Raw genomic sequence first — 22500 nt, 5'->3', positions numbered from 1 at the left:
GAGAGATGATGTGGTGCATGTGCAGCTGTGTGGCCTCCTGTCTGCCGCTGTGGGACGTCTTCATCAGTGGGTGAAGCATCATTTCCTTGTTTGTGCAGAAAACGAGTTTGTCTTGGTTTGGAGCGGCGCTCGAGTCATTTCCTGTTTTATTTCCTTTATTACTCGCCTTGTTTCCTCCTCGTCAGCTCTACTTTCAGCCTCTGGTTGCGTCTCCAATGATCGTCTCCATCTGCTCTGAGAGAAACGTGGAGATCCGTGCTCACCGAAGCAGCTCCTGTTTCACAGGTGATCAGTGAGCTGAACACAGACGAGAATGAAACTGCAGCACCAGAGTTTAGCTTCAGCTTGTTCTGTGAATCGCTCAGCTGAAGGCTGACGTCCGAGGGCCGAGTGTAAAGGTGTGCCGGGCCAGATTTATTTCAGATTGAAGGTGAAATAAAATAAAATATTGTCTCAGCTAAATGTCATCAATAAAATGTTTGTTCACAAGCTGATAAAAATAAACACGAGGCAGAAACGCCGAACGCTGACGCGCTTCATCGCAGACACCACGGTCTCCTTTAAAGGCTCACACACACACACACACACACACACACACACACACACACACACACGCTAACATACACATGCACACGCACACACACACACACACGCTAACATACACATGCACACGCACACACACACACACACGCTAACATACACATGCACACGCACACACACACACACACACGCTAACATACACATGCACACACACACACACACACGCTAACATACACATGCACACACACACACACACACACGCTAACATACACATGCACACACACACACACGCTAACATACACATGCACACACACACACACACACACACACACACACACGCTAACATACACATGCACACACACACACACACACACACACACACACACACACACACACGCTAACATACACATGCACACACTTAAGAAACAGTGACATTTCCAAACTGGAAACCAGTGCGCAGTTCATCTTGAAAGAGCTGGTTTTGACTGGTTAATAAGACAAAAGGATTAGTTTTGCGATGGAGTAATCGATTACTAAAATAATCGATTACTAAAATAATCGATAGCTGCAGCCCTGTAATGAGGGACAGACGTGTTATAATAATGTAATAACAACTAAACAGACTAAAGCTGATCAAAGTAAACTAACATTTCCAAACAGAAAACCTTCATCCTGTTTCATTCTTTAACAAATCGTGCTCCACCTGTTGCTCCGCCTCTTTAACGCAGAGCGCCGTTGCTCCGGCCGACTCGCCGATACGCAGGCAGACGAGGAGATTTGTCTCTAACAGCAGATGTGTCATAGCTGTCTCCCACACACATGTAACACACTGTCCACCTATATGTGTCTGCATACATTACAATGCCCACACACAGACAGACACACACACAGACACACACAGACACTCTGACTCACACACACACACACACACACACACACACTCAGACACACAGACACACACACACACACACACTCAGTGCTTCTCTAATATCAGGACAAGGTCAGTGTGTGTAGAAATGAATAGAAGAGCTCCTCCTCCTCACTGTCACTCTGCCATCGCTGTTCCTTTCGGTCATTTAGCTCCTGGACACACACACACACACACACACACACACACACACACACACACACACACAGTGTTGCTGGGTCTGAGGTACTGGGATGCTTGGAGTCTCTGATAAACCTGCTACATGAGGGATGATGATGTGATTCTTCCTCGTTGGTGTCTGACCTTCTCCTCTGAGCATCTTTGATGAAAGTCTGGATGACCACATGTTTGTGGCTGCCCTGGTTGTATTTAAACATGTGGAGGTAAGGTGGTGTAGCAGTGTGCAGGTGTGATCGGGGTGAAGCGGGGGTCTTGTTGTAGTCGCCCTCTGCCCGTCTCCACTCCTCAGCATCAGACCACAGTGGTTTCATCTGGATGCAGGGGCAGTTTGCAGAGCTAGGATGGTGGTGGTGTTTTGAAATGTTGTAGGTGGCTGACTTTGTGCTGCTAACAGTGGGTCAGAGTGGGGCTCCGTCTTTGTGGATCTTTGGTCTGTATACAGAGGGTATAGCGCCCCCTGGGTACAGGCGGTGGTATGTAGGGCGGAGAGTGTCAGAATCCAGGGAACTGATGACCTTCTTTTTGTAGTTGCTGTCTTTCACTTTGAGGCTTCATAGGTGTTGTTGTCGTGACAACAACGTGGCGGCCTTCTTTTCTTCATTGTGAGCTTTTGCACCGGAGAGGTGTGGCTGATACTTTCATGTGATTCTGCTTCAGGTCGTTTCCTTGTGTTTCTGTGACGAGCGCCACTGTCAGCAGCTCCGGTCCTTCAGCACCTTTGATTTTATGTAACTGCACAATATGACTCCTTATTTGACGTCTACTTTATGTTTTTATCTGAGAAGCTGGAGCGAGTTTTCATGGCTAGATTTTTACCTTCGGCTCAGTAGAATAACGGCAGACTGAAAGCATCACCAGGGTCATCCTCCTGAACTCAGCGAAGGTCAGCAGCTGCTCATCGATTGTCCCGGCGCTGCATCTCTGCTGCACACGGGGAGGGTTTTATAAGCTGACAGACAGACAGGAAGCAGACAGACATGCACTGCCTCTGTGCTGCCTCTGCTTCATTACAGTGTGTACATGAACACACACACACACACACACACACACACACACCTCCTCCTCAAGGCTGGTTTTCTGAGCGATCAATATTCTGCAGTGGAGCAGCCGGCCTGCACCCTGCGTGTGTGTGTGTGTGTGTGTGTGTGTGTGTGTGTGTGTGTGTGTGTTGCTTCTTATCAATATCCTCCCCTCTCCCTGTCCAGAGGTGATCCTCTTCCCTCCGGCCGTCATCGATCTTGGGATGCTGCTGGACTGGATGCTGAGCATCGGTCGGTTTTTCCGCCACGTGTCCGTCCCGCCGACGTTTAAACGTGGCTCCCATCACTTCCTGTATGCCCCTCTTCGGCGGTTAGGCGTTGCTTCCTTTGCTCGGTCGCAGGAGGCGGTGAGATGTCTGCGGCGATTACGGTGACGCTGCCGTGCACCTTCGGCACCGCGGCCTCTTCACAGCGTACTGATTTTCACCGCGACCGCTCAATCGAGACGATGACTCACTGAAAGCAGCTTTCAGCGCACAAACGGAGCCGAGCTCTTTGTGTCTGAGTGGGTTTCATTTATCCTGCTGCAGGCGGGATGTTCTCCTGCTATTCTGACTAAAACCGACAGGTTTAATGTGTCACGGTTCTCTGCTGAGTTTGGGCACATGCACGCCAAAGCTGAGACTTCCCTCCTGAAGGACGCGGCCATCATGACGTCACCTGCTGGGTCATGGCGTCTGAAGCCGCGTGTTTTCGTCATGACCGTCGTGGTCCATCCATCCACTCATATGGATGGACCACTCATCCGTCCATCAATCCAATCCTCCACCCATAAATCCATCTATCCTCCACCCATCCATTGGGATTAATGAGGATAGTTGAGTGCAGCGGTTGCAGCTACTAAATTAAAGGATTTGTTTCTAAATGATTCTGTTTTTTTCCTTTATGTCAGAAATGGATTACAGTATGTTGTCAAGGCCTTTTATGTTCCAAACACAAAAAAAAAAAGTCCAAGAAAAGGCCGTGGGTGGCAACGGGAGGTTTGTTTTAGAACGCACTTCTGACTCCATTGTTTTAAAATCATATGGCGTTTATTTCGTGCAAAATTATAAACAAAAATCAACCAAATAACTTCTTAAAACTTAAAATTAAACTAAAGTTAACTTAATTTGCTTTAACAACTTCAAAAGTGGTCAAAAAATCATTTCCTAACCCTCCCGAGTTCCCATCAGACATTTGGCAAACAAAAAATATCCTCACCACACCCCTCCAGGGTGCTCTTAATCCCGTGATTAATGGGAGGGTCCATAAGCCAATAAACCAATCACTTTCCAAAACCTTTTCTAATAAAATGAATTACAAATTTACATAACAAAACTAGGTCAGCATATTCTTACAACTTTAAAGAAAAAACAAAAATTAATACAAATTGCGTTTTATAAACATTCAACAAAAATGGCCACAACAGTGTGTTCACATCATTAAAACCCAAATCTAGACAAACTGGTGACTCTGTACCACAGCAGCAGTGAGCATGACGTCATCACGCGGCTTCTGATCAACATCTGGTTAGTAGATGTGGAATAGTTTGTATATTTATGCAGAAACACTTCACAATGATGAGGAAGTAAGACTAAAATCAAAGCTTCTGGTGTTACAACAGACACGCTCTTTCTTTGTCCTCGCCCACAGTGAGCCACTTCCTGTTCACGCTGACGTTGACGACCAGGGAAAATACAGCAGCTCCATCACTCGTAGATGAACTGTGTTTAGAAGTTCAGCACGTTTCGATGTTTCTGTTCATGAACAGTAACGTTAAAACAAACTGAGGTGGTGGTGTAACCAACTCCTCTCAGTCCTGCTGCACATGCTCACAAAGTAAAATGTCAGCACGAGCTGAGTGAAGATCCCTGTGATGGTGATGATGATGATGGTGATGGTGATGATGGTGATGATGATGGTGACCAGTAGTTTCAGGCGTGTTTCTTAAAATCTGTTTATGGAATCAGAATTTTATCAAATCAGCATCATTAGAACAAACATCAGTTTCTGTGGAAACCACAAACATGACAGCGAGGGGGGAGGAGGTGGGGGCAGGATGAAAACGTGAAACGTGTGGAGGTGGGGGAGGTGGTGATGGAGAGCTGATGGAGGAGGAGCTGGCAGGATGGGGCAGCAGGAGGAGATGGGTAAAGGGGTGGGGGGAGGGAGGCAGCAATAGGGGGAGATACATGGGGGGGGGGGGGGTGCCAATTTAAGAGGCTTGAAGGTCCGGCTCTGCAGCGCCGCGGCCGCTAAAACAAAGAGAACAAAGAACGAGGCGCACCGCCCTCCTCCGCCCCTCCGTGTGAGGCGAGACACGTCCACCTTAATTGATTTTCTTAATGAAATTCATGTCGGGCCGCTCCGCCACGAGAGAGGCGCAGTTTGTGTACCAAACATGATGTGCACTGACAGGAACAAGCCGTGACTCCTTTCAAAATAAAATGTGCAGCAGCTCTTTTTGTGTGTGTTTAATAATCATCACAGTAGCTTTAGAACGGTTTAGACTCCACATCCACACATTTTGCTTCCAGAAGTTTGGACGAGGGCGTGCCCAGTAACATCCAATCAAAATCCTAGAATCTCACTGTGCACCAAACCCGGAGCTCCGCCTTCTTGCACGGTCCAGAGCTCAGCAGCCGAGGTGAGGCGGAGCTCTTCACGACCTGATCCCGATCGAACTTCCATCCACCGAGGTCAACGTCGTCATTTACTGGTGGAAAACTGACAAGAAGCCATTTGACCTCTGACCTCTCCTTCGAGGTTAAGGATAACGGAGCATCCAGGGATGATACTGTTTAATTATGTAATCTGATTACATGCCGAACAATCATTTTATTTGGAGAACAAACTTTTCTCCTTGATGTTAAAAACGACTGAAATGAATTCAGTGCGAGAGACGTTTTCATCCACATGAATAATAAAATGATGAAGGATGTTTGGTGATTGACTCTCAGGTAGGCGTGGTTTCTTAAAGTGACCCTGGTCTCCTCGGGTCACAGCCGGGTCAGCGGCTCACAGTAATCCACTGATGCTCCATCAGGTCCTGTCTGTGTTTCCAGCGTCAGACAGGAAACGATCCGCCGCTTCATCACAAACGCTCCTGTTCTGTCGTCCTCATAATGAAGCTCCGTTAAAGACGGTTCAGGGAACTTTGACGGCTGCCCCCTCGCGATGTTGGCGCAGCCAGACGGACGACTTACCGTCCTGATTTTGTGTTACATAAGCTGCCCACTACCTGAATTAATAATCTCAAGTCCTCCATCTGAGATCCTCCAATGAAGACTTGCTTCTTTTAAGTGTGTTTGCGCCGCCTGTGTCACGCCTCGGGGCAGGCGTGGATCGTTAACAGGAGCACGGCGCCGCAAATGTGTGGGGAACATTTGAATGATTCAGTTTTCATTAAATACAGATGTGCACTTGTTATCCAGATGTTATTGTCACGTGTCTGTTCCAGTGGAGTGGTCGGTGTGAGTCCCTCAACACTCAGATTATCAGTTTTTTCTGCTCGTGGATCTCTGTGATGTCACATAGACCTGATCGGGTCGGCTTGTGCCTGTGAATGTAGCTCGTAGTAACAAAGTGCTTTGATTGGTTAATAAAAGCAGATTTACCGAGTCAGGGACAGAAGCCACGCCCACCTGCTGTTCAAACCTTCTGTTTACAGCCAATCAGTGAAAAGTGTGGCACAGCGTCACATGTTTAACCCTCTGTGTTTACTACTGTGTCACGTGTCAGGTAACCTTCACTCCCATTGGTAGTTCAGGTGGCCACACCCACTGTGCACCCTGCTCTCTGGTCGCTCCGGTTTCTTGTTTTGTGGTTTGCTGTCAGTGAGCCTGTGTCGGATGAACGCCGTCTGTGATGCAGGAAGCTCCTTCTGTTTCCTTAACCGTGAAACGTGCTGTATGAAGTGAGCCGGGCACGTTTGGCGGCGGCGGCTGCTCAGGAACCGCGTGACTGATGACAGGCGTGTGCCCTCGGCCTCCACAGACCTCATCAGTTTGTCAGAGTACACACTGAGACATTAATCTCTAATGTAGGATGATCAGGTGTTTGTCTGAGCCCAGTTTACAGTCTCAGGTTAATGTCAGTAATGAAACGAGCCTTTATGAAATCACCAGGTTTATTATTAGATTGTTGAACTGTAGTGTAAACATCCCCACGGCGGCTGATTTACGATGCGCCCCGCTGTTCCCCGCACGCTCGGCCGTTGGGTGTGAGTGGGTGATGGATGCTGGCAGCCGGCTTCAGCAGCTCCGCCTGTCAGGAGGTTCCTGCTGCAGGTGACATCCAGGTGAAAGACCGTCAGGTCTAACATGGAGGGTCAGGTTACGAGTCTTCTCTACGTGTCCTCGGTGAGTGAGCGGCGAGGCGTTTGATGAGGTCATCATGGCCACAGCACAGTCATTATCCGGTGGAGCTGGAGCTACAACACCTCTGTTTAAACACCTTTAATGCACATAGTGGTGTTTTTGGATCAGCTTGGTGCTCTCCTGGTGCAGCAGCACCCTGACCCCAGACCAGCCTTTAACCTTAACTGTCCAATCAGATCGTCACACCCAAACCTTGCAGTTTTTCCACTATCATCATAAACTACAATTACTTATTTATATGTCATATAAATGTAACATACATCGCTCTCTTTCTGCTGTTTGTTGCTAATGATCATTTGGTACATGAAACCTGAGCACAGAGCGTGGCAGTAATAAACATCTGCGCTGATTCTCGTTAGCTTTCTAAATAAAACCTGCATCCGTCTTCGTGTCTGTCTGAAAGGGCCAAATGTTTGGGAAGACAGAGATTCCTGAAAGCAGGGATGTGCTGGGAACAGGAGATGAGCTCCGACAGGACGAGGCCTTTCCTTCCGTTTGTCCGGTGGCTAACTCGATTAGCTTAGCAAAGGCTTCGGAGCAGATCCGGCTGCTCTGCTCTGGAAACACACACGAAACCAGCCATCTGAGCACCTCTACACACACAGTAATGTGTGGCTCTGGTTTCTAATTTTACTCCCACAGTGAAGCAGGCTGCTGTCAGTGATGGTTAACAGAGTTCAGGGAGGAAGTGGACAAAAGAGACTCAGGACCCTGAAGGGAACACAGAGGTCCAGTTTATAACACGGGCTCCATCATGTGACCTGCTGGAACATCGTGGCGGTCAAGTGAGATTTTGTAGTTTTTCTTCTGGAAGTTGTAGTTCAGACACCTGCTGTCCCGTTACCGAGGAGTGTGAGGAATGTTTGCTTCCTCTGAGGTGGAGGAACGGGAATAGTGAGATCATTTGTTGGTCTGTAATGCTGGAACAAACAGAGAAGTCAATAATAAAGTCAATTCAAGTAGTCACAAATACCACAGAAGAAGAAGCACAGGAAGAGACGCTGTTACAGGGCTTCTCCATACTCAGGCTAACGTTGGTCTAACCACCAAACCTGAAACCATCAGCACGAACACAAAGTGCAGCAGGTGACCTGAACAGGTGACAGGTCAGCTGACAACAAAGTCTCAGCAGTTTCCAGCTTTTTCCACGAACAGCAGAACATCCTGATGGTTACTGTGGCAGCGCTAACGATGAAGAAGAAGCCTCTCAGCTTCAGGATATGTGAAGAGTGAAGAATGTGTTTCAAATGGGTCTTAAATGCTGGTTTGGTGTAAAATCGAGGCTGACGAGCTGACCTGCTGCCGTCACTGTTCCCTTCGTGCAGACACAAAGATGTTGTTAGCATCGTTGGGACGAGCACACGAGCACACGGACACAAACAGATGAGGAGCAGCGCGGTTGCTGGGCGACAGCTGGACGCTCGGCTTGGTTTACAGGAGGAAATGTTTCAGGATGCATGAATTTATTTTCCACTAACTGATCTCTGCAGGGACGAGGAAGGGCTGTGGGTCAAGAAACCCGGAGCCTCAGACTGAACGATTTACACATCTTCCTCATTTGCTCCTCCTCACCACCTCCTTCTTTCAAACCTTCACATGCTCCTCTCACCCTCCTCATCCTCTCCTGCTTCACAGCTTCAGCTGCTCTCCTCTCTGAAACGTCTCATTTTAATCTCCTCTGTCCGATTCGTTCTCCAAAGCTCACCTCCTTCCTCTCCACTTTCTCCTCCTCTTCGTCTTCCGTTACTCGGAGTTAATCTCTCGTTTCCTGCCATCTGTAACGACCCATGGAGGTGTTTCTGATGGGACGTGTTGGTCAGTTTTTAGTTTGCATCCTTACTTTAAACCACAGGTGTGCTTGCCTGCTGTGGAGCAATCATGCTTCCTCCTCCTCTTCCTCAGTTTCTCTAAGCCGCCTCCGTTGTTCTTTGGTGGAAGTTAAGGTTTTCGCTGCTTCTCTCACTCTTCTCCTTTCCTGTTAAAAATAGACAATAGAGGAAGGAGGCTGTTAATTATTCATCTGAGGTGCACTATACTGTTTTTACACCTCTCATAATCTTCAGTCCTCCTCGTCATCATCGCCATGTTGAGTCTGGGCTCAGTTTGGTTTTCTGAACATTTTTTGTTCAACGTCTCTCGTAGTGATGGAGAATCATTGGATTACTTTATTCTGTGTGGGGTGGTTTGTAGCTCATCCATGTTGGTCATTAACCAGCTAGCCCTAAAACAGACAGTTAAGGGTCGGATCTGATGCTGAAAACCATCAATTCTCTATAATTTGAAGGTCTTAATGAGACTGACGCAGTTATTCTCGTGGGTCAAACAGCTAAAGTTAGCTACTTGTGTTAGCTTACCTGCTGTAGCGCAGTGTTGCCAACTTAGCGACTTTGTCGCTATATTTAGCGAGTTTTCAGACCCCCTAGCGACTTTTTTTCTAGAAAAAGTCGCTAAAAAAAGACGTGAAAGCGCATATCGCTTTTACTCTCAACAAGCAGCGGGTGCTGTAACGCAGTCAGTTCTTCTTTTACTCTTTTACTGTTGTTGCTGTTTTGTGGATCACAAGGTTTAAAACTACTTATAAACACACACACACAAAGTAACTCCACCAGAGTGCCTATTTCGGGTTACTTTTGCCGGTCCAAGCCCGGATAAAGGAGCAGGGTTGGAATTGTGACATTAAAAAAAAACAATAATTGCTAAAAGAAATTTAATTTGTAGTTCTAAATAAACTCTAAATGCATTTAGGACGTTTTTTTGCTCACTTTATGTCTCGTCCACGATGTTATTTCTCTCTCCAACAGCGTAGGTTACAATTACATTAGCATGACCAATTATGCAAATTAGGTGATGACGTCATTTAGCGACTTCTAGCGACTTTTAGGACAGCCAATAGCGATTTTCCTTACTGAGGAGTTGGCAACACTGCTGTAGCGTTAATAAGCAGGCTAAGGCTAGCATATGAAATGAAGTGATATGATGTGGTGGAAAAAAGTCTTTGACCAAATTTGACTTTAGTGTATTTTTATCTGTGTAAGAAAACAGTGCTACAGTGCTTGCTGCTATTAGCTTATTAGCTAATAGCAGTGAATGGAGTGCCCTCCGTGAGTCAGGTCTCCAGTGGCTAATTTTTGCTAGCTTCTATGCTAATGTAGACAAATTGCTACCTGCCTAACTTGGCAGCTACCTGGCTAACTGTACTACTGTGCTCTCTGTCTCAACCCTGTGTAAAGCCTCTTTAGCTGTTAGCTTGTGTGGAGGGTTGGACTGTGTGTGAGTCGGTGTTTTTCTGGGAGCCAGTGGGTGGTGACGTTAGCATTGAGGCACTCGGATCATAAACGTCTGATCTGTTTAATGTTAACATAGTAAATATGACAGATTTGTTAAAAAGCAGACAGAAGGAAAGGCAGATGTCGGTCTGAGCATGGATGCAGAGGTTAAAGTGTGTTATTGAGTTTGTGCGATGGCTCCAAACCCTGTTTCAGTGTATCTATCAGGCAGAAGCGCTCGAGTTCATTTGTATGGAAATGAGGACGTCTCATTACTGAGAACATTAATAAACAACACACACACAAGGAGAAGAAGCAGTGCGGGTCAGATACAAACTTGTCCTGTTAATGGTGTTTCCAGTGTGAGCAACAACAACAAAAACTACACAAATCCACGTTAGCGTTGGGCTGCTGACGTCATAGATGCAGGATCACGACCTTCAGCCAAAGGCAGGAGTTGTAGCCCTCACACAGGACATGGATTTTTACATCCATGATTTTGTTGGATTTGCTGACGGGAAGAGAAATCTGGAGCGACCTTTAACCTTTCAAAGACGCCGCACTGTGATTGATGTCCTCCATGTCCAACCAGCTCTGAGAAACGCCTGCTGCTTGGTTTCTTTTTCACGGACATCGTGATCCTCGTCTCGACTTCATCAGCGTTCTTCAGTCTTTATGAAGACGACATTTTCTGCACTCAGCGTTTTTAGTTTCCAGCAGTGAGCAGATTTGAATGAGACACTTCTACCTGCTCATTAGTGCTCAGTGACCTCCAAATAACCTCACTGTCCCCCCAAACTGGAGCGCCGCCTTCTTCGGCGCTCTGTTAGTACAGTGACCTCACAACAGCCATATTATTGGTCACATGATGTCATTAAAATGCTCCAAAAAGCTTCAACAGCACAAACGCGGTCCACAGGTCCAGCTTAGCCTAGCAGCTACCTGTGTCACCACAGGGGGCCACGCCCCTTATCTTGTCAGCAGGTGAGTTATGTTAGCATTCTGCTCTCGTACAGGTGAAGGCAGGAAATGATCTATAGAAACAGTTTGTACATCAGGCTGTAAACATTGAACATGGGACTGACTCAGTGCTGCCTCTGCTGGCTGTCAGAGGAACTGCAGGTTTGGGTGCTTTTATACTGGCTTCTTTTGCTTCTTGATGGCACGCAGAGAGTCAGAGACACAACTTCCTGTCTGCACATCGCCCAGATCCTGAGGAAAGCTGGTGTATAAAGGTCCTGTGGGAGGAGCTGAACTGTCAGTCACCTGAGCGCTCAGTGACATCAGCAGAGCGAGCCTCTCGTCTTTAACACACCTTCTTGTATGTGTGTCAGCGGCGTGCAGGGACTGTCCTCTCTGTGGAGCTGGGCTGCTTCCAGTGAGCGTGTGCAGTCGTGGCGTCTGCGGCGAGGATGCTAATCCAGCACGACGAGCCCGGGGAAACTCCTCCTCCGAGAGCTGTCTTTAACAGACAGATGTGGGTCAGTGCTGCCACACAGACTCATGCAGGAGCTGCAGCGGTCGCACAGACTGCCTCTTTAAAAGGAAACCCTGGATTCCCCTGCAGTGTTTTTTATTTCATTATGCAGCCGCAGCACAAAGTGCGTCAGCTTTATTTCCTCTAACGCTCTGATTTAGCTCCAGAAGCCCAGATGCACGCTCACCACTGCTTCTTGGCCCTCATCACCTTATCAACAGTGGCTCTGTGAGTGAGGAGAGCACCATGACCTCTTAAATTTCCACTCAGGTGAATATTAAATACAAGCCCACTAATATTTATTGAAGCCCTTTTTGCTTCATTCTTCCTGAGTGCGTGAAAGCTTTTTCATTTTCCGTGTGAAGCAGCTCAGATTGATTGATTTAGCAGCACGCAGGAATAACCCGTGTGTTTGTGCGTTTGCATCTGTGTTGTTGCTTTACGTCATTCGTGTTCTGCTGTCTCGTTATTAGCTCAACATTTTATGCGTCGAGTTCCTGCTCCGAGTTTTGACGTCACTGCGATGTTTCTGAGGTCTCTGCTCCTCGCCTCAGTTTGTAGAACATCAACCTTCTTGGCTTGTTGTCTGTCGTCTCCTTGAATATGTCCGTAACAAGAAAAGGCGGTCGTAGTGCCTGAGGTCTAATTATGGAAAACACCGGGATCCTGAGATGCTGATTCCAGCTGCACGTGTGTTTGATGCTGGGACACAGTCAGGAGTCTCTTCGCTGCTGACAGGCAAAGCTAATAATCATCTCATTAAAGTATAACGAGACTCGAATGCCTCACATAACGTTGCACTGTGTGTGCACACGCTCGCTGTTTGGATCCCAGTAATTCTGACTTTCATGGCTCGGAGTGTGAAAGCATTTGTAAGAATGGGTAGAAACGCCTCAGCGAGGTGTTCATAACCTGGCAGCTCACGCTTCCACCTGTCCGCTGCCTAACAGCACGTTAGCAGGAGTCTGCATCCTCCAGCTCTTCTGGAAGCAGCCCCTGCGTCTGCTTCTGGTCTCCTTCCAAGAACCTCCCAGAAACACCTCACCTGGGAGCCATCAGCGTGGAAACATCTCAGCTGCCTCCCTTCAGTGTGGATGAGTTCCTCCGGAGCGGCCGAGCTTGAAGGCCGACCCGGACGCTCTCAGAGGAAGCTCGTTTATGCTCGTATACGCGATCTCATCCTTTCAGCCCCACAGCTCGTGGTCATGGTCTGCGCCAAGGCCAAGGATAAGATAAAGAAGGATTATTTTGATCTGTGACTGTTTTTTTTCTTTTTTTTGTGGGAAAAGTCAAGTGGAGACCAATTTTAAACAACATCACTTTAATTAACCCTTTATGACAGGTCGGAGCGGGCGCGCTCTAACTATTTTTAAATCCCGGTAGCTCTGCAACCACGTGAGCTAGCGCAATAATCTTTTTTGCATATGAAACCGGAGGAGTTGTACTTACATCTTATACCATCAGCTTGTCCTCGGTCACAGTTTCCTTCCACATATAGCTTTGCAAAAACTGCATAAAAAGCACTTACAGCAACAAAAACATAATATTCCAGAAACACGCTTTGCTGATCCGATCAGCTGTTTGTAACACTTCCTACATTGGAATAGACGTCAGCGCGAGCTATCGCTTGTCCGCCATGACCTGCCCGAAACCGGAAGTGACGTCATTTTCGCAGAAATGTAGTTTTTTCAGGGCATTTACAGAGATATGCTGGTGTTTTTAGAAGTTTATTCCGCTTTTTTGCAATTTACGGAGTTACTATAGACCTAATGCAGACATATTATTGATGTATAGCAACTTGAAATGCTCTGAAAAACGGCGCTACAGCCTGTAAAAATATAAAGATAAGCTCTGGCGGACTTGGTTCTGTGGTAGGTCTTAAAGGCTTAATGTCCAAAGGTCTGTTTTAAAAAATCAGAATAAGCAGGATTGTAATATTAGTAATAGTTTAATGAGATCTGCTGTGTTTCCCGGCGTTCTCCGCCTGAGCCGAGGAGTCTTTGAGTATTTGAGGAAAAACAGCTCAGAGAAACGTCGGCATGCCGCTCGTGCTGCTGGCGAGGCCTGCAGGTGCTGCTCGTGTTGTTTGATTTGGCGTCTCGCTCTCGCCTCCTGCTCGCTGTTTGCTCTGATGTTTGGGTTAAACCGCAGGAGCGGGCGTCATGGTGGATCCCACGGATGCTGACATCGACAAAGAGGCAAATAAAGAGATTAAAACGGTTTCAAACGGCAGGTAAACACAGTTTGATTCATCCAGGTGACTTTAAACAGGCATGCAGAGTGCTGTGGGTTATCAGCAGGGAGGCGGAGCAGCTGATTGGCGAGGTGCTCGTGGAGATCACAGACGTGACTCGTGACACACGTCCTGCTTTCTTGTTTTTCTCTAATAAATCTTTAGATTGGTTTGTGTCACTAACGATGCATCGTCGGCTGAGAGGAAACGTGTGATCCTCGTCTATTTCCATCTTTCATCTGTTACAGAAGATGCCAAGAATATTTGTTAATGTGGAGATGGACCGAAACCTGCCTGCTCATCCCTCAGATTCAGTTTCTCTGATGATGTCAATTTAAAGTAAAAGGGAAACACAAAGTGACGCGTGTCATTTACTCACACAGTTTGTCATGAAGCTTGAACCAATCGTCTGCTTTAAGTTTGCAGACAAACTTTATGGAACAGTTCTTCTTAAAGCAACACTTTGACTTAAACTCCTCCTGATCTCCGTCATGGATCACCTGCTTCAGGGCTGGATGCTCGCATAAACTCGCTTTGTGAGGGGCAGCCAATGGGAAGAAAGTTTTCTTGGAGGAGGAGGAGCTAAATCAGCTTGTTTCAGACAGAGGATGAAGTGAGCAGCTGCAGGGGGGCTCAGCGTGAGTTAAAGAAGGATTATTTCAAACTGTGACTCATGCAAAGCTGCTTTGGGAGAGAGCCAGAACACAGATGGGTAGAATTAGGGCTGGGCGATATATCGAGTTTTTTAAAAATATCGATATATTTTTATACGAGATATAAGATGTGACAATATCCTTTATATCGATATAGTCTATGTTACATTATAATTATAGTTGTGGAGCCACAAGTTTGCCTCTCTTTCGTCCACTCTTGTCTCTACACAACATTTCTCGGCCTCACCTCTCCTTCACTGAACACAACTCCCCCTCCTCCCCCATCGCTTCACCTGCAGGCAGCGACAAGATGAACCCGGCAAATCTCCGTTAACGAGTTACTGTGCATCTCCCCGTGCGTGGGGCTGGACGGCGTCAACGTGTCAACGACCTAACCGCGCTAACAAGCTAACCGCGCTAACGCTAACCACGCTAACGAGCTAATCACGCTAACGAGCTAACCGCGCTAACGAGCTAATGAGCTAACCGCGCTAACGCTAACCACGCTAACGAGCTAACCGCGCTAACCGCGCTAACGAGCTGACCACGCTAACGAGCTAATCACGCTAACGAGCTAATCACGCTAACGAGCTAACCGCGCTAACGAGCTAACCGCGCTAACGCTAACCACGCTAACGAGCTAACCGCGCTAACGAGCTAACCGCGCTAACGAGCTAATCACGCTAACGAGCTGATCACGCTAACGAGCTAATCACGCTAACGAGCTAACCACGCTAACGCCATGCAGCCCAGACCCAGACCGCCAACCTATTTTATGTCCAGCACGGCGCTCAGCAATCTGTCAAAAAATGTTTAGTACGACTTTCGTAAGCGACGGAGCTGCACCACTTGATGGCTTGTTGAAGCATTACGGCTACCGAGGAGCCTCGCGGAGTGATACGTACTGTGCTTCAACGTAATATTACCGTACTGTGTGTGTATAAGGACCATAAATGGCGCCTGTAAGAGACGTGGTTACAAAGAGGATTTCAAACTCCAGGCTGTCAGTCACGCAGAAGAAGTTGTGAACAGAGCAGCTGTGAAATCTTTGTTATTATGCTCAGCGTCTGTTAGTTTACATTTTGACTGCACAGTTGTGAGCTCTTTGTTATGCACAAAAACAACAGTTTTCTTTTATTTATGGAGCAATATTATTTAATAAATGCTCATAATTTATTTTTGAGTAATGTTTTCATGTGCATCTGTATGTTAATAAAAGTGCCTGTGTGACATCTGGGACACAGCTTTGACTAAGAACTCTCTGTTTGTTCTCACTTTATGGCTTAAAAAATATCGAGATATGAATCTGGGGTCATATCTCTGAGTCCTAGGTAGAAGTTTAGTTTTTGCTTCTTTCGATTTTGGTCGTTCCCACAGTTGAATTACTTCAGATTTTATTATTCCAGATGTTTATTTTTTGTAGCTTCAGTGTGTTTTTCTTGTCAGGCTGATACAGCGATGCATCGCCGCCGCTCATGCTGCTGATTTCCTGTGTATTCTTAAATATTCCCGTCTCTGTAAATGTCAGCAGTGCACGCATCACTACATGTAGCTGTGCTTGGTTTGCGAACGCGATTGGCTGAGGCTGGATGTGTGACCGTGCTCTGCGTCTGTGTTTCTCAGGATGACAGTTCAGTGAGCAGCAAGGAGGAGGCCGAGATGAGCGAGCCCACGTGGCTAGCAGCCGATCTGGGAGCAGCGTCAGACCTGAGCCCATCGAGCCGCGGAGAGAGGATGCGCCACAGTCCGCAGAACGCCCACAGCAAAGAGGACGACGGTAAGAGCGGCGTCACGCCCGCCCGAGTGCTGCCGCGCAGCCAAAACGGCGCTGCATTTGTGGAGATGATGTGTAGGTTTCCTTTGAAGGCGGATTATCTGAAACATGCATGTGTGGACGGAGCAGATGGTGATCAGAGAGGAAAGCTCCTGTTCACTGCAGTTAATCCCTGCAGCGGGTTCAGGAGATCACAGCAGATAATGTGCTGCGCTGAAACAAGCTGAAGCGTCTCCTGCGTCACCTTGTGTGATGGCGGTGCGCCGGCGCCGTCTGCTGCTCAGTAAAGTGATAGGAAACAGGAAGCTTTCCACAGGTGGGCCTAACGAGGAAACTGAGGATGGTTTAGAGGCTTGCTATGATTGGTGTGTTTGAAGCCAGTGCAGCAGTCACATGATCCTCTCACACCTGTGCAGTTGTTGTGACATCACTTTGAGCTACGCCCACCTGAAAGACCAAATAACGCCGTCTTCCTCCTGAAGATGATTGTGTAGTTTTGAGAGCTGCTGGAGGACGTGTAGAAACGCTCACTCTGAAGACACTCGTCTCCTAATGCTGCAAGAATACAGCACTTACCTGCAAGCCTGTGTGTGTGTGTGTCTGTGTGTGTGTGCAGCTCATCAATACACAGCACTGAACACTGAGTGTGAGGAGGGTGGCTGATCTTCATCAGTCTGGCCTCTTTGCTGCAGGAGGAGGAAACACTGATGTGGATTTAAGGACCGACAGTGTGAGATAATTCGTGGCTTTTTCCAAACAGTAATCATCACAATAAACGTAACTTTGTAACTTTGTGTAAACTGAGATGTTTGCGCTCTGACACACTTTGATCTTTAGTGGACCAATTTCTGCTTTACTGTGCATCTATTTCTGTATCTATTTACCCGTCCATGATTATTGGGTGTGGCGTGGATTGGAGGTCATTATTTTACAGTCTAAATTTATTCTCTTCTTCACTTTAAAGACATCCAGTGGGGCCAGAATGGATTCTCTGCCAGGCCGATAATGGTCCCTGTGCCTTATGTTTGACACCTCTGTGGTGTATACAGCAGTATTTGTCCCTGTGGGTCCATGCAGGAGGCCGAGCTGCAGAGCGCGTACATGAATCATTTATCATGCAGTGTGTACTTGATCAGACAGGAAGTCAGGGGCCTGGACAGGAAGTCAGGGGCCTGGACAGGAAGTCAGGGGCCTGGACAGGAAGTCAGGGGCCTGGACAGGAAGTCAGGGGCCTGGACAGGAAGTCGTTGCCTGCTGTCCTTATTAGAAAGGTTAACGAGGTGCTGTAACGTGCAGTGATGATCATGTTTCACGCTGTTTCTTGGAGACGCCGCGCTGAGTTCTGCTCAGGTTAGCTGTTAGCATATTGTTTGATGCGTGATGTCATAATAAAATAAAATCCACCAGCCAATGAGGCGCGCAGGTGGAAGCTTCATCAGCGCTACAGTCTGTGTCTGTGGTGCTAGGACTGTTTGGAGAGCATTGCATTGTGGGAGAGAGCCAGCTGGAGGCGGCGAGCTGTGAGCCTTCAGTAGGTGGCGAGCGTACAGCGCCTTGTTATTCAAAGGTCAGTGTGCTGCCTGCACCTCGCATAGACGGCAGAGCAGCGGCGTAGGCGTCCAAATGCCACCGCACTCAGAGGAGCGGCGAGGGTGAAGTGGCTTCCTGCTAGAGTCTGATCCAAGAGGGAAGCGGGCAGAAAGCCCCCCCGGCCTCTAACGCACGAATCTCCAACACGCTCAGACGGGGGGGGCTCCGATCGCCATCTTCTTTAAAAAATGAAGAAATCCTGATCGTCTTCCACGTCCGTGCGAGGGCCCGTCTGTGTGCTGCCTGTCAGTTTACATCAGGAGAGCCCCGCCCCCGGCGCCCTGTAAAGGTGTCTAAGAGCAGCGGCGGTCTCCTGCTGCTTCTACGCTCTCACGGAGCTGCTAAAGTGAAAGCGCCGCTATTTTAAACTCGTGTTACTGCGAGCGGCATCGGCGCTCAGCAGCGGCTCTTTGCTCTGACAGCGAGGAGATGGAGGAGCTGCAGCCAAACAGCTCGCGCTTGATCCAACTCGCCGTGTTAATATCAGGTGGGCGTTTCCTCAGCGGCGAGCCATCAGCTTGTTTGACGCTGCGCCCGCCGTGTTCAGGAGCAGCCAGTAAATCACCTGTAAAAGCTTCTGAGCGCCACCTCGACTTCTTTTCTGCTCCGCTCTACGCTTTACGGCTGAGGTGGAGAGCTTTGATTGGTCCAGACTGACGGTTTGACACCTGCCGCCGAGGCCGGCCGACGGGTTCAGGAAAACGAGCGTCGACAGACGATTGCACGAAGCAGCCAGCGAGCACGTGCGGTATCTCAGTGGGAGGTCAGAGGCATCAGATTAACAAAGAGTGAAATAAGCTACTAATAATCTGAAGACTGCTTATGTACCATTTCTCACTACTTATACTCAGCCGTGGTTAGTGGGTGGAGTTTAAAGAAAGCTGCACCATGTCCTGATGAAACCAACATGACACCCTGAGCTCAAACGCAGGCGTTTACATCGTCGTGTTGTATGAATGAATCATGTTGGGCTCTGTCAGTCGTCTCACGGAGGTCCAAGCGTGGGCGCCATCCAGCTGTTTGTATCTGACAGCTGTGATACGAGAGCCGGAGCAGCTCTCCAGCAGCGTTAACCTCGACTCGGGCTGTCTGTGTACATTTATTCAGCCGCTGCTGGAGGACACGACCACGGCCCGAGCCCTCCCTCGGTCATCGGCGCTCTCTGAGAGGCCGCTGCCCTCTCCACATCACGCTGCCTCCGAGGGGAGTGCGTCCCCCTCATAAGTGGCCCCTCAACTGCCTCTCGTTTCTGGCTGCTAAGCGTCCTCTTCATCCCTCCCCCAAAGCCACATCCACACCAGATCCTCTGCTGACCCGCCCCCTGAGAGGCTCCCGGCTCGCTCTGCGGGCTGGAGGACGAGGATGAAGAGGCCTCGTCAGGAGATGGAGTTGACGTCACGGATCCTCTCCAAAGGGGACGAGCTGAGGGGGGAGAGGGGAATGGAGACGGGGCAGGAGGGAGGAGGAGAGCGACATCAGGAGGAGGAAGGGAGGGCATGAACCCGAGGAGAGCCAAGCCAATATATTGATCACAGCTGCTGCTGTTCCAGATGTTCCAGTAAAGTTTCCCTCTTTTGTGAAGGTGCTGCACAGCTTCATGTTGTTCTTCAGGAACAAAGAGCTGATCTTATCGATCCTCCTGAGAGTGGAATCAAAATGATCAACCTGCTGTTACAGCCACGACAGATCCACGGCTGAGTCGCTCAGTGTTACGATCATGATAAAACACGCCGCAGCGTTTGTGTTTCAGACTGCGGCGACAGTGCCCAGTAAGGGGACGGCTCCTCCTTCCTGTCAGACTGTGCAGCGTCCTGCACGAGGCGAGCGCTCAAAGACATTTGTGTTTCTGACTGAGGAGAAGATCGAGTGGAAGCGACGTTTTCACGCTGTCCTGTGTAACAAAGCGTCTGCGGATCAGAAAAGCAGTTTAGGCCTCAGTATGCAGATGCATCACAGAGGTTACTGACACGAGGATCCTCGAGATCGTCTGTGCTGCACTTGCTCCTAATATTTCACCTCCTCGTCCGTTTGTCTGGCCGTGGTTATTTTAGTGGTTTTGTTTCCTAGTCGGTGTCCTCGATGCTGAGACACTGCCTTTGCTGTGTCCAGGGAGGAGGATGGACAGGTAGGACGGTGGCACAGGTGAGCTGTGAGGAGGACGGGCAGGATGCAGAGTGACGAGGAGCAGAGTTCACCTCCGTGTGTGTACACATCTGTTCCCCTCTGCCTGGTCGGTGGTGCAGCGGGAAAGGCGGGTGGAAACAAGACAGGATGACTTTGACCCCCCCCTCCTCCTTCACTGCAATCAAGCTGGGGGGGGGGGGGCAGTCTGAGGATGAGGGTGCAGGATGGATTGAAGGGTGGAGGTCAGGCATGAATTGGAGGCAGAGCAGAGGAAGGAGCATTAGTACCTCCTCCCCTGATGGAGCATCGAGACATTTCTAAGCTGCAGGGCGATCGCGGCGCCGCAGGAGCCACAGCAGGAACCATCCTGGTATCACCTGCAGACTCTGAGCGGACTCCTGATAGAAGCCTGAGGTCTACCCAGAATGCACTCTGACGTTTCCTTCAGTGGTCAAACATCAGGGTGGTGGCGCTCTGCGTCACAGGCACGAAGCTGCTGCAGGTTATTCACGCTGACGCTCGCAGGGCCAGAGCAGGGAGCAGGCGTGGCCTGTAGCACAGCTCAGACGGTGCTCAGCTCTGGGAGCGCGTCAACTTTAATCACCGCGGACCAGACGCTGGAAACATCACGGAGACGGAGCGACCCGCCTCGACGGAGCGACCCGCCTCGACGCAGCGACCCGCCTCGACGCAGCGACCCGCCTCGACGCAGCGACCCGCCTCGACGAAAACAACTCAGAAACAAATGTTAAAACACAAAAAGGAGAAGAGTGTGTGTGTGTGTGTGTGTGTGTGTGTGTGTTGATGCTCTCTGCTGTGCCGCTACAGTCACTGCTTAATTATTAATACACACACACCTTGAAACTAAAACATGCTAAGAGGCTGTGCAATTAATATTAGCTCCTCCCCAAACACACACACACACACACACACACAGACACACACACACACACACACACACAGACACACACACACACACACACACACACACACACACACAGACACACACACACACACACACACACAGACACACACACACACACACAGACACACACACACACACACAGACACACACACACACACACACACACAGACACACACACACACACACACACACACACACAGACACACACACACACACACACACACACAGACACACACACACACACAGACACACACACACACACACACACACACACACTTTGTTAGGCTGGAATGAGCTTGTGCTGTGTCTGAGCACAACCTGTTGACATGTTTGTATTGTCTGTATTGCAGTGTGTGTGTGTGTGTGTGTGTGTCTGTGTGTGTGTGTGTGTCTGTGTGTGTGTCTGTGTGTGGATAATTAGCTGCAGCCTCCTGCTTGCCTGTAATGAGCTCTGTTAGAGACTCGACACCCTTTAAACAAGCGTCTGACTGAACCTGCTGAGCTCTCAGAGCGGCGTGGGCTCGCAGCCTGGTGTGTGTGCGTGTGTGTGTGTGTGTGCGTGTGTGTGTGCGTGTTGCACTGTGGGATGTGAAGCGTTTTGTGGAAATGGCCTAATGGGGTTTGCAGCGGCGTTGCAATCTTCCAGCCCATTATTGCGGCGCTCACAGGCTGAGAGCAGCTCGGGTCATTATGAGAGGATTCTGGGAAACGCAGACGTCACTGATAGAACAAAACGCTGACGGAAAACGTGTCAGACATTCACGGCTCAGATGAGTCTTCATCACCCTGTGATAGAGCAGAGATGGATCAGCTGCTCTGAGCATGAGCAGTGTCAGTCAGAGAAACGTGCTGCATAAATGCATCCATCATTATTATTATTATTATTTTCATATCACACGTTTCTTTGCACAAGTCCAGCAGAGGACGAACCCGAGGGTGACGACGGCGGCGTCAGATGTTCTGCACGTGTGCAGTCAGAGCTCGCTTCCTGCTGACCGCGTCCTTACTTTTGGCGTCTTCGTTGTGCAACACTGATTTACTGCACGAGTGAAGACGTTTGTGCACATCGCCGTCCTCGCTCTTATCTGAGGCCCCGCACACCTGAGGTCACCTCAGGTGTGCCTGCTTATTTTATTACACGGTGTGTGTGTGTGTGTGTGTGTGTCTGTGTGTGTGTCTGTGTGTGTGTGTGTGTGTGTGTGTGTGTGTGTGTCTCTGTGTGTGTGTGTGTCTGTGTGTGTGTCTGTGTGTGTGTGCGTGTGTGTGTGTGTGTGTGTGTGTGTGTCTGTGTGTGTGTGTGTGTGTGTGTGTGTGTCTGTCTGTGTGTGTTGTTTTATGGTGCAGGTTCAGAGGACGTCCAAAGGTTGGCTCCATAAAGTGTCCCAATCTGAAATTTGTACCATCGTTATCAG

General features: G+C 48.8%; 1 protein-coding gene across 3 annotated transcripts in view; it reads left to right on the top strand.

Annotated features, from left to right (window-relative positions):
* LOC146493974 (nucleolar protein 4-like) overlaps positions 1-22500 on the top strand; it is a 104726-nt gene that overhangs the window by 43048 nt on the left and 39178 nt on the right. For all 3 annotated transcript variants that reach the window (XR_014871621.1, XM_085146636.1, XM_085146637.1), the window contains one exon: positions 16299-16452. Coding sequence is in view for 2 of the 3 variants with exons in the window: in XM_085146636.1 (XP_085002762.1) it covers positions 16299-16452 (154 nt within the window). In the remaining variant the exon portion in view is untranslated. The remainder of the gene's footprint in view (positions 1-16298; positions 16453-22500) is intronic.

The sequence above is a fragment of the Neolamprologus multifasciatus genome, chromosome 20 (assembly GCF_963576455.1).
Source record: "Neolamprologus multifasciatus chromosome 20, fNeoMul1.2, whole genome shotgun sequence".
In the NCBI taxonomy this organism is placed as follows: Eukaryota; Metazoa; Chordata; class Actinopteri; order Cichliformes; family Cichlidae; genus Neolamprologus; species Neolamprologus multifasciatus.
This window is presented reverse-complemented; position numbering and strand designations above follow the sequence as displayed.